Source organism: Grus americana, chromosome 4 (genome assembly GCF_028858705.1).
Source record: "Grus americana isolate bGruAme1 chromosome 4, bGruAme1.mat, whole genome shotgun sequence".
NCBI classification, from domain to species: Eukaryota; Metazoa; Chordata; class Aves; order Gruiformes; family Gruidae; genus Grus; species Grus americana.
In genome coordinates, this window is record NC_072855.1 from 56,115,398 (window position 1) to 56,127,974 (window position 12,577).

Below are 12,577 nucleotides of genomic sequence, written 5' to 3' on the forward strand. Positions count from 1 at the left end.
CATTTGTCTTGCTCTCTGCCTCCTGCTGCCCCGGCAGTACGGAGAGGAAGGCGTCCGATGAAAGCGTGGCCATGCCCTGCCGCACTCGGGCATCTCCCCGCTAGCCCACGGCAGGGGCAGCCCAGGCAAAGCTGGGGGGATGCGACTCTGCTTCGGGGTGCCGGCATCCAGCGCCCTGCGGCGGGTGAGGAGCCTACCCTGAACCCTGAAGCAGGGAAAGGAGCCGTGAATGGCTGCGGTTTAGGGCTGGCTCTGAAACCGCCCGGCCAGGCGTGCTTGCACATAAGGCAGGTGAATGCAAACACTGCCTGGGGCGTCAGCTTCCCGGGGGTGGAGCCGCTCCAGCACAGGTGGCAGGGCTGAGCCCGGGCCCCTGGGGAGCCCTGCTCCAAAACCAAGTCCAAAGCAGCCAGGCTTCACCCGGACAGCGAGTTCACCTCCCTAAAAATTAAGCTGTTGCATCCCACACGGCCACTGCCACCACAAGGCAAGGCTGGCCATGGCGAGCACGGACTGTCCAGGCAAGGAAGGCGTGGGAGGCAGGAGGAGGAATTTGGCCCTGCTGAGGAACAAGCTGTACATGGGGGAGAGGAGGAAGACGGAGCCTGTGGTGGAGAGCACCGGCGGGGACCATGGCACTTTGAGGAGGAGTCAGTCTGACAGGACAGAGTACAGCCAGAAATTGCAAGGTACCGGGAAAGCTTGCCTGGCGCTGCGCTGCCAGGGATACTCTGGGCTGGGGTGGTATCCTGATGCCCTCCAGGCTGCAGCCTCGAGGTAAAGAAGGGAATGGCAATCTTTGTCCCCACACACTCACGGCTGGAGTGAGCAATTGTCCCCCTCTCACCCTTGCCCCCTGCTTCCAGGGTGTAAAAGGTACTTGCAGGCTTTATATTGGATTAGAAGTTGCCCGTCCTCAGAGTGAAAATATAAAGTCAGTAGAAATTCCTATGAAATGTATTTACAGTCTGAAGAGAAAGAAATGGTTGTGTGCCAAGGCCTGATCTGGATCAAATTTTGGTGAGCTAGATGTGCCTGGATCTGATAATGATCATGGATCCCAGACTTGATGTGCTGACGATGTGCTACGATTGCATGCCTTTATGTTCTTTATTTTTCTTACTAGTGCTTGGATGTGAAGCACCTTACTCCAAGGTGAGGGAACTGGTTTTGTTGGCACAAAGTTTTTGAGTTCTTCATTCTTGGTAAGAAAACCCAACAGACCTGTTGGTGACATAAACAGTCTGTTGTGTATCACCAGGTCAGGACTCTCCGATCACCCTAGAATGGTGACTGCTTTGCAAAAAGATACAAATGGTAATAATTTGCACTTGCTTCCCATATGAATTGGAAGAAAAGCTCTGTGTTTAGTTGCCCCTCCCTGCTATAGTCCCCTGTTAATATGTTTTCTAACAGACAGTCTGCAGAACTGTGGTTGGTATTAGCACGGAGAAGGATGTGTAAGACAGGAGCAAACCCTGCAGAAGGGAATCCCCCGTGAGCGGGGCTGAGAAGCCAAGAGTCAGAAGCCGCAGGACCCCATCTCTGCTAGTGGCAGGCAATCGAGGCAAGCACGGGGACCAAGCTGTCTTTACAGCGCAATGCCTACGCCAGCGTTGCAGCACATTCGCGCAAAGCGAGGCGTGCGTGAGACATCTCTTGAGAGCCCTTCCAGTCCTCTGTGTGCTTTATGTGATTCCCTGAGTAGAAACCAGGCTGTTGCCCACCCCGCCAACCCATTTCTAGCAGCTCTGAAGTATACGCTCAAAGTGCAGCTCAGTGTGCTAGAAATATAGCTCCCCAAATAAAAGCCTGTAAACAAACAAACAAAAAAACAAAAACAAGTGAGCAAGCAGTCAGGCATAAAAACTCCCTAGAATTCTGTTTCTGCCCTTGGATTTCTCTTAAGTTGCTGTTTTGTACAGAATCTGAAATGTTTTCTATGAAGAGTGAGAAAGGGAGCCTACCACCCAGATCTCCAGGGTAATCAAGGTGGTTTGCTCTGTAAGTCTACAAACATGAGCACAATAGCATTGTCAAAGGTGCAAACCTCTGCAAGTGTTTTTCACTTTAAAATTAAGGATTCATTAAAACCACAAGAAAGCATTTTCGTTGTTAATTATTATACTAGACACATCTATTCAATACCTTATCTGGTGTGAATGGCCATGCAACACCTCCTGGCTTTACTCTTTTCAAAAAGGAAACAAGATGCAAAGTAACCATTATATTCTCAAAGAGCTTGGCAAGCAGTAGTGCATCTATTTCAACTCATCCTGTGAGATAACCAAATGCCTGCAGCCTGCATTTTAGCTAGGGGAAAAGGCGGCAATTGCTATCAAATGTTAGGTTCGTGATACAACCATGCCGTCATCCAGAACTCAGGTTGTACCTGCATTCTTGGATGAGTCCAGAAATACCTTGATCAAGCCATATATATTTTTTTCTTCCATACTTCTCCATCAACTGGACAGAAGCATCACTTTTCTAAAGAGGGAAGAATGGGGTTAAGGAAGATGCATTCACTAGCATTTGTGGTGGGTGCAGAAATAATATCAAGGGTCATTATAAGAGCTAAGACACATCTCCTGTGATATTTCTATGCAGTGCTGTGCTCTACATTCACTAGAAAATCCTGCGCATACTGCACATACATCCTTTCAGGAGGAATGAACTTGCTACTATCCTTAAGCAGTGGCACAACATGGTTATTTAGCAGTTCTGTTTTCAACTACGTTATCCGTAGCTGTTTAGCTGGTAGGAGTTGGTCTGTTTTCTACAGTGAAAATCCATCAGTAGCAGCTGTAAAAGTAATTATATTAATATCTGTGTATTGCATTACTGTCAGAATCAGTCTTTGAATTAACCTAAAGCTACCGTTCTGTGAGTACCTATGTATTTCAGGAAGAGGAGTTTGCTGGATGCAGTTATTGGCACAAAAATGTTTGCAAGATCAGGGCAGATTAAGATACAATATATCATGGGGATAGACGCGATCAACCAGAAAGGGCAGATCATGGAAAGGAAATTAAAACATAGTGCACTGTCTGTTAGGTTTTGGACAGATTGTTGGGTTTTGTTAATAATCATATACCAAACTTGTGCTTGGTGTGAAAAATGAGCTATAGGAAATGGTGGGTTTCGAGAAGGAATCAGAGATCACATTTGCAGTGTTCAGCCAGACAATACATGCTTTGAAAATACTCCTCGTCTTACAGATCTATTACATATGAGTTCCCTTATAACTTTAGCTGTGAATGGGTCAACTGCACTGTTAAATGATTTGCACACGCTTCAATTTGAAATACATCAGTGACATGCTTGTAACAGATACAGCGATTCAATTCACACAGCTACCACAAAGTATTGCCTCAGAGCTCACATCTGAACCCCAAATTTCACGTTTTGTCTGTGTCTGATGTAGTTACGAGAAATAACCACCACCAGAAATGATGCAGAAACCTGTGAAATTATACAAATTCCTGGAAAGTTGCTATCCCTTGGCATACAAAAGCCCAGTCAGAGGCAACTCATCCCCCTCCGCTCCATGATGAGCGGGGTACCTTCCTCCATCCCCTCCTGCTCCCTGCCTGCAGAGCACACCGCTTCTGCCTGCATGGGCTGCCCGTGCACACAGCTTCTCAGCACCTCCCGCCAGGAGCAAAGATCCTCCGCGCCTCTCCCCAGTTCCTTATTTGCTTTGCACTGTACTTACTCATTAACTTTCTATGGGCTACAATGCTGGTAATATCCTATTTCACCGCAAAATGTATTGATCTTTGGAGCGGCTGGTTTGCTGAAGTACGGTAAGGAGTAAAAGGCCAGATTTATTTCCTGAAGTGCGGGAGATGGCTTGATGAAAATACCCCCCCTGTACCCTGTGATGAGAAATCACATTCTAACAAATACTTTTATTTTCTCCTGTGCAAATTTAAGCTCACAGGATCTAATTCTGTTAACTTGCACTGCAATAAAGCTGGAGTAGTTCCTTGAACTTATTGCAGTGGCAGCCAGGCTGGGAAGCGAGCTCATCTTTTCAGAGCAGAATCCATTTTGTGCTGCTGTGTTTGCACAGCACTTAGCACGATCAAGTCCTGCCGTGTGGCTTAGGACTCTTAGGAGTTACTGCAGCATAACTAGTCACAGCAACCAGGGTAAACGAGTGAAGACTGGGACCCAAGGAGGTTTATGGATCCTTCTCTGAGCGTATTAGCAAACGTTTTATTAACTGGGAGACTTGGTGTTGTGGGTCACACAGCTCACAGTTCGTACAGCTAATCCGTGCCAAATCTTGCGGCGTATGTGTCCCAGGGGAAGTGGTTCAGATGCACCCCTTCCTCGGTTCTTACTTTATTAACATATTAGCTCAATGCCACAGGAGTGGTATATTTATACGGGTATATGACATGCTAGAAAGGTTTATTTGTAAGTTTTGGCGCTAACAATAAGGGCATTCTTCTGTCACCTGATGATAAGCTTTCTTCCCTTCCACTGTGGTCACATGGGATCTCTCTGTAGTCCTGTCAGCACACATATAATTAAAGCAGTCTGCTGTCAAGGAATTGAAGAAAGAACTTGCGTGTTGAATGTAAATATTTTCTGTACCTTATGGAACAGAAAAATGATCAAAGATTGAATGACCTAATTGCAAGGAAGTCTCTGATGCAGATTTTATGAGCAAACCTGTTGCCCGGGAAGACTGGTGCAAGGTCATTCTGGTCCTGCGGTGTTCTCCTCCTGTGTTCAGAAAAGGGGCTTTTTGCCTGTGTGACTCGCAGCCCTTGTGCAACAGACCTGCTCCTGAACAATGCTGCTGTTATGTGCAGCTGTGAGTAAAAGAAAAAAAGGCATTTTCCATAACCCTCTCCCAATTCTTTTGTAGTTCAATGCCCAACTTGGAGTTCAGTGGATCTAATTTGCACCATGTTTGCACCATATTGTTGCACTGTAATAACTCTGGTGCAAAAGTATAATGACACCCCTGTGAAGTGGTCCTTCTCAAGGGGAGGGGGATCGGGAGTAAAACTCCTTGTGTGTTAGCTCATGCGACGCGCTTCTCCTGTACGCAGCAGGACACTCCATCCTTTCCCACTGCTGGTCCCGTTCCAGGCTCCCTCACTTCCAAGGATCCCAGTGGAAGCAGGGGTGTAAGGGACAGGGCTGGGGCTGCGGTGCGAGGGGAGTTGCGAGCAGAGAGAGGAAAGCTGCTGCAGCAGCAGCCTCTGAACTTGGCTGCCTGTGTTTCATTCCCAAATCCAGCTGATAAAAGCCAGTGTACATTCCCATGTGTAATAGCTAGGTTATCTGAGGGTACAGGCTATCTGAGGACTTGCTTTCACAGAGGAGTAATTTTATCCAGGGTGGTGTGAGATTCAGGTTTCACATGTGAAAACACAGTAATGCTGTAATTTGTTTGTTATACCTTGATAACTTATGCCTTCACTGCTCCCTTGTGCCAGGCAAAATCCTCGTATCTGCACAGTGTGAGTGCAGAACTTGTGTTCCTTTGGCGTCCTCCAAATGCTGCCTCAGTAATGAAAAGGCCTGTTACCCACTCCGTGCACCGACATCATTGTACTCGTTGCTATATCCTGTGCCGGTACCTTCACTTCCAGATGGAAAGCATTGGATGGGGAGAAACTGGGTCTCATCCCCAAGGGCAAACGTAATATCCAACCTGAGCATCTTGCCTGGAAGGATGGATAGAGCAGACCTCTCGGAGCTGCTCACTCTCTAGGTGGGAAAGCCAGGGAAATTTGCATGCATAGATCTTGCAAACCTGCTATGGCTGCTCCTCTAGTTGCTTGCTGTGGATCCCCCAATTCCTCCCTTGTGCCGAGAAGAGAGCTGCTGCATTTGCACATTGCAAGCTCTATTCCTCCATGCTCTCATTGCATTGCTGCATGTCTCCATCTGCGGGATATTTTTAGACTTCACACTTGCAAGAAATTGTTTGTGTAGGACGTGTGGTTGCTTTGTCCATGTCATCACATAGTGAACCTTTTGTTTCGTGCAACTAGAGCCATATACTTCAAGACATAGCTGGAAAACCAAAGTCATCACCTTCCTCTCCAAAGCAAAGTCCTCCAGAAAGGTGCTCCTGCAGATAACTGGCATCGCAAAGAACAATTGCAAACATTACCTTCTACTTTACATTTTTATGCCTACTAAAAGTACCAATTCCTGTTTTGTAAACTGGTCTTAAGACACAACTGTCTAATAAACCATTCAACACACAGTTCCTTCTTTTTTTCTAAACCTGGCAACTCCAAGGATGAGCGAGCCATATCCTTTACTGTAACAGTTAATCCTCAGCAATGTCTCTTCCTGCTAATCCTCCCTCTCCCACCGTTCTGGGGCTGGTACATGTTACCAGGTAGAAACGAGTATGCTTATATTTCAGATATGCATTTGCTGTTTGTGCATTCATTAAACTTTCACTTACTCCACAAGGATTTCAGCAAGCTACTACTGTTCTCAAACTGGTCAAAAGCAATCTGCTGAACATGAAATCACAGGTTTTGGCTGTAATCATCACTTCAGGAACTTGCTGTTGCATTCTATAGAGACAGACATGCCTGAAATGAAAAAGTGAACGTATTGAGTGAAAATGGAAAATTATATTACTTTTAACAAAAGGATACATTTATTAAAAAACATGTTTTCTATAAGGAAACAGCATCTACCTGATATTTCTCACGGTTATTTCTTCCTGTTGAGAATAGTTCTTCTTTCCTGGCATTATTATCTATCATGCAATAAGGATAATAGATGAGCCCTGACATAATTCAGGAATCAAATTTGATCAGGGCAATCTAATGACATAAACTGAAAGAACAGCCTCTCGAGGGATTGCGACTTCAAGCCTGAAGTGGGATACAGTGGCTTTATTTTGCTCATATAATGCCCTCCCTTGCCACCAGTATAAAAGATTAGAAAGTTCTTTTGCACAGCATCTTGTGTTTACCTTCAAATTCCATCTGATATCGTAATGGTGCTGCATCTGAGACAAAATGACACTTCTGAGATCTTCCAGGACGTCTGGTTCTCTCTGTGCTTTCTCAGGAGTCACCCTGCACTCTCACATACAGTCACAGGCACGCAAACATTGTCACACCCGGTCTCAAGAAAAATGCTGATTTTGGTGCAGAACTGGAACGGAAATGGATTGTTCATGTGGTTCCTTGTGAATTTATAAGTGTGGTTACATACTGTAAGTTTTTAGAGGAAAAAGTACCTGCTGATTTAGCACGTAAGGAGCAGGCAAGGCGGTCTCATTCTGCAACCCTAGCAGAAAATTGCTCAGAGGGAGCTGTGGAGCGATGCTGGTACGAATTTTGCTCTCCTTCTCACTAAAGTAAGGGCAGAGTCTGTTTTGTCTAGCACGAAGCATCTTTGGTGGATGAGCTCTGCACCAGTGCGAGCTCCTGTGCAGTCCCTGCACTCACACCAGTGTGGACTCACTAGGGCAAGACTCAGCTTAAAATTCTTTTGATAGCCCAAGCCTTGAGGAGGGGGAGACATCTTCATCATGTTTCCATTTTATTGTCTGTGTACAAACTTGAGGACAAAATGTTCATACCTGTGTTATACATAGATTTCAAGGCTAAAAACTTGAAGGTAAAAAGTACATCTAAATACAAAAAAGTCTGAAAAAACAGCCACTCCTCCATGGTTTGTTTGGGTTCCTTGTCCTTACTGTTTAAAACTATCAGTACGGAGGCGGAGGTGCAGTCCCAAAAGCAGCTATTTAAAACAATAACTGTGGTCACATCAGTCTCACTAGGAAACCTGAGGGGAGAAGGATTAATAACAAAACTGTCCTTTCTGACTACCAGTGGCTGGCATAATTGTAGAAGGGGTTGGGGATGACGATACATTGGATTTACAACATTTTACAGCTCTCAGCAGAAGAATGCTCAGAGCCCTCTCTCCTGAAAGCTGCTTGGTCTTCCCACAAGTCCAGCTCCAGGTTATCATCTACAGCATTGGCTGGTGTTGGACTGGTGAGCTGCATGCTGTTCAATGCTCACCTGAGTGCTCATGACCTCACCCTTGACAATCAATTCAAACAACTGCAATATATTCAGTATTGGCTATCAATGAGCAAAGCATCAGATACTGCTTGCTATTGCCTCATTATATAGTACGCTCCCTACAAGAAGTTGACACGAAGGTGTAGCAGTCTGATCCTCAGCAGAGATTCCCATCCTTTGCCACTGAGCAATAAAAGCTCGTGCTGTCAAAGCACGACCTGGGTAATGCAGAGATGAGTACGGTAATGATATGTCCATCTTTGTTGGTGCTCTGCACCATCTTGTGGCTAGCAGAAAAACACCAGAATAGCCTCTGAAATCTTTCACTTTGTGTGTTTGTGTGTGTGTGTGTGTTTTCCCTAATGAAAAATACAGATTGTCAGTGTACACAGATAAAATTTGGTGCCCTTTGTACAGCTAACATGGATGTCTGCAGGCTGGCTTACGAACCAGCAAAAGGGAAGGCCATCATTACAGATAAGTAGGTTGTGTGCAAGCCCTCTAGCATACATAAATTACCTATCTGTAGAAGACTCGCTTGCATTTCCATGTATGTGGAACAAATGAGATATTCTAGGTCTTAAGTATGGGAAAATAGTTAAGAATGTCCTGATCCCAGGGATCTCTGTTGTTCCATGAATTGTTTGTTATTGATCATTAAAGGTTTTCCCATATTGTCCTGTAATTCCTTTGCCGCTTTCAAAGAAATTTTTTTAAACAGAATTACAGGTTTCATCGTCATCGTTAGTAACATTGTCTTCATTTGAAAGTTTGCCTTCCAGTACCTATGGCCCTCAGCCTCCCATGAATAGACTCAACATTACACCGTATAGAGCAAAGGTTATTCCAGTGAAGCTTATTTATGGTAAACACAGCCTTTTTCTTCCACAGGAACACATTTTCTCCTGTCCTCCAAATCACAATAGATGTCAGACCGAGACTGTGTTTTTAAAGGAGTAGAAGGGCATCAGGTATCCTTGAATTTCAGTGTGACAAGGATCACTCTCCCGTGCTCCATGGAAAATTTCTGCCCACATATATAACATCAAAGCTGGGGGAGCCGGTGATGGGTTATTCCCTTACTGCCAAATAGAAGGTTTCCTTCACCAAACCTGTATCCACTTTTAGAGGAGGGAGATGGGATGACACTCGGTCTGATCTGGGATTGCCATTTCTTATGCTTCTCTTCCTGTTCCCTGTAGCGATTTGGGAGTTTCCAACAGGCACCGGTTACGTTCCCCCACGGTCACTCAGGGCAAGCCAGGTGAACACATGGGATTACAATGCTCCTCACAAATCTCCCTCTTTTAAACAGAAAAAATGGCCCCACAGGTGGGGTCCTCAACCCCTGCCACTTCGCTGCGGGAGGATGAAGAACAAGTTAGCAGACGCATGATGGCCAAGAGGGTGAAAATCATTGCGGAACTCATGCAGACGGAGAAAGACTATATCAGTGACCTGGATCTCTGCATCAAGGAAGTGATTCAGCCCCTGAGAAACAAGCAGGTGAGCGCCGGGGGCAGAGGACAAAGCAGTGATGTCAAGGTCTCATCTCACGTTCTCCTTGCAGATAATCTTAATGCAAGCACACGTGTCAGTCCAAGAGTGGCATGGTGCCAGGAGCAGGTCCAGAGCCAGCTTTCCGGAAAGACATGTGCCAGCATTCTAGCGAGGAGACCGGGAAGTCAGATATGCTCCTGACACTTGTGCTGCCCTTGCACAAAGCCTGCATCAAGCTACTTGCCCAGAGGGCAGCTTGGGCGCTGTATCTCTGTTCGTGGACTGCAGTAGCAACTTCTATCTCTCCATACTGCTCTGTAATCATAACCCCTGGTACATGCCCCGGCAGACCTTTACTGGCGCCTCCAAAAGCAGTAAAACCTCATAAACCCAAGTATTTTCCATGATAACAACCTGGAATGGCATAAACCTCCCCATCAAGGTTAAATTCAGTCATAAAGATAACTTAATCCAGCCTTTTAGACAAGAGAGAGACACTTGTGGTGGAGAAATACCATGCCTGACAGCCCAGTGAGCACTTCAGAAATTTGGATTCTATACAGAAAAGGTAAATTTAAGAAGGAAGGCTCATAAACTATCTTTCAGGCAAAAGATCTTATTAGGCCAATGATACCCATTTTCTTTTTCAGCTGAGACTTCAAAGAGCACCATTTCCTCAACAGTATTTCAATTTGTAGAAAAATTGTGGAGCCGCAAGCTGGGAATAGAAGAGGTTGTCCAGAGAAAGATTTGTATTTGTGGGGCCTGCAACATAGCATTCACAGAGGCTGCACAAATGATATCTGCTGCTAATACAGGAGAAAGTAATTTTACACAGACCTTAAACTAAATATTCTGTATGTAGGGTTCCCTATGAAATTGGTGACAAAATACAGGTGCAGCGGCCAAAGTGTCTTTAGATGACATTGGCACTGCCTCTTTGGGTAATGCTGTGGCCAGCTGAAGCCTGTGCTGTTTAAGCTCCTGCAGGACCTTTTTTCTTTCTAAAAACTCTGTCAGAGCTTGTTCCAACCCATTTTCAGAAGAGCTGGCATCTCCTGGCATAACTTTAAGGAGTTCTTGACTTCTTCCTCCTCACTCATTCATCCACTTAGAAATAGTATCCACTTGACTCCCTCCCCAGCCTGGCCGGCACCGAGCAAGAGTATTCCCTGGTTGAACTCGCTGAGATTTTTGACAAGTGTGTTGTATTCCTTTGCTCTTTTTCAGCCAACTGAAAACATATATTTTGATTCTGTCCTTTGTCACTGTATTAATGTGTGTAAGTGTCCATGCACAGCGTAGTTCCAAATATGTGTAGGCATTGTGCTGGAGTGGAGGTCAGAAGTCCTGTGCTAGATGTATACAGGAAAAGTAATTTAGAGATTATAACTGTCTTTATTTAATAACCTCTGCATTTTTGAAAGGCTTTCAAGAATGTTGTATGGTTTTAAGGCTAGTTCTTGGATAAACTACCGTATTGAAAGTTTGTAATGTGTTTAGAGAAGGATAGCATTTAGAAAATCGACCTAGCAATGAATGTTTCATATTTCCAAATGGATAAAACATGTTTTAGCCCATATAATACTTATAAAGAAATTAACTGCATTAGTACTGAAAGTATATTTCTGATTCCGTTACAATAGCGTGCAATTTGATCCTCCTGGCATCTGGTAAGCTGCTATGTAAGTCAGCAATTCTGTTTCTAATGGAGAGATATGTTCAGAGGGTATCAATATGGATGTCGAAATCAGTCTTGCCTTTGTTCTCAATATGAGCGCATTATCACTGGCTATCTCCAATTGTCCCTGAATATTAACTATTGCTCTGCTGTGCAAGGAAATAAGTAACTACTGCATGAAAAGTATGTGCCCTGGAAATTTTTTACTTGCTCTTAAATGAGTAGGGACATTAAATCAAAATTTCTGTTGGTGTGAATTCTTGCAGTTCACTGAAGTCCATGTTGTGTGCCCAGGCTCTGTAGGAAGCTCTTTAGGTTATATTAATACCCAAAATTGTAAATGTGTTTGTTTTAGTGGAAATTATATGATCTTGATTGTATTTTTGGATTTATAGAACAACTAACTTAAAATGGTACCACCATCAGGAAGTCTTTGAACCTGGTAGCTGGCACCAAAGCGCCAAGGTCTCAGTTTATGTAGTGGCCTCGTTAGCAACCTGTAATCAGGGAATCAAACCGACTGTCAACTATTCTTTTCCTCAGTGGGAAAGTAAACAAACATTTTAAAGCCAGCTCAGGATCTTTTCTTTATTCAGATGATAATATTTATTTCCTTCCTAGGTAAACACTTTCAGATTAGGAATAGTTCAAAATAAGGTTAAAAGCACTTGATAACATGCCCTTTGTTAACTGTGTTGACCATATACTAATCTGAAAACTGTATATGTGTCCTTGAAGTCACAAGGAGGATGTTTATATGAGGTTTTGCAGAAGTGGTGCTTCCTGGAGTATTGAACGCTCAGGGCACAGCAAGAGAAGGTCTGTAATACACAATGTCCTTCTTTATCCTTCATCAGTAGCCGCTTAATATTTGTATTCCATTAGATTGCTCGCTTTGACGTGGATGGCTTGTTTAGCAACATTGAATTGGTCCATCAAGTATCAGCCAAACTACTGTCATTGTTGGAAGAAGCCACGACAGATGTGGAACCACCCATGCAAATAATCGGTATGTTTACTGTCCTCTTGAGTTCTGCAAAGCTACATGAAAGAATAAACATAACACTTTCCTGTCCTCTACCCTCATCAGACTTAACTAGTACCACTCCCAGAGGCTAACGTGCTACGAGCTGTCCATAATGACACAGGAAAAATGACATGGGAAACCTGTCCAGTTGCTCTACTGTACTCGTATGATCACGATGCTCTTTTTCCATCCATCTGGATGTTGAGGGGAAGGAAGGAAGGAAGGAAGGAAGGAAGGAAGGAAGGAAGGAAGGGAGGGAGTAGTTTAGCATGAGTAAAAACTGCAGCACTGAGTTATGCCACATACTGATAATATCCTTTTCATCTAGTTTGA

At 44.4% G+C, this 12,577-nt stretch overlaps 1 protein-coding gene across 2 annotated transcripts in view; it reads left to right on the forward strand.

Moving 5' to 3' along the window:
* The first annotated feature begins 345 nt into the window (after positions 1-345).
* The window catches only part of ARHGEF38 (Rho guanine nucleotide exchange factor 38), a 39,106-nt gene continuing 26,874 nt past the window's right edge, over positions 346-12,577 (forward strand). For both annotated transcript variants that reach the window (XM_054825487.1, XM_054825488.1), the window contains exons 1-3: positions 346-689; positions 9,352-9,542; positions 12,103-12,226. In XM_054825487.1, coding sequence (XP_054681462.1) covers positions 500-689; positions 9,352-9,542; positions 12,103-12,226 — 505 coding nt within the window. In that variant the 5' untranslated portion in view covers positions 346-499. The remainder of the gene's footprint in view (positions 690-9,351; positions 9,543-12,102; positions 12,227-12,577) is intronic.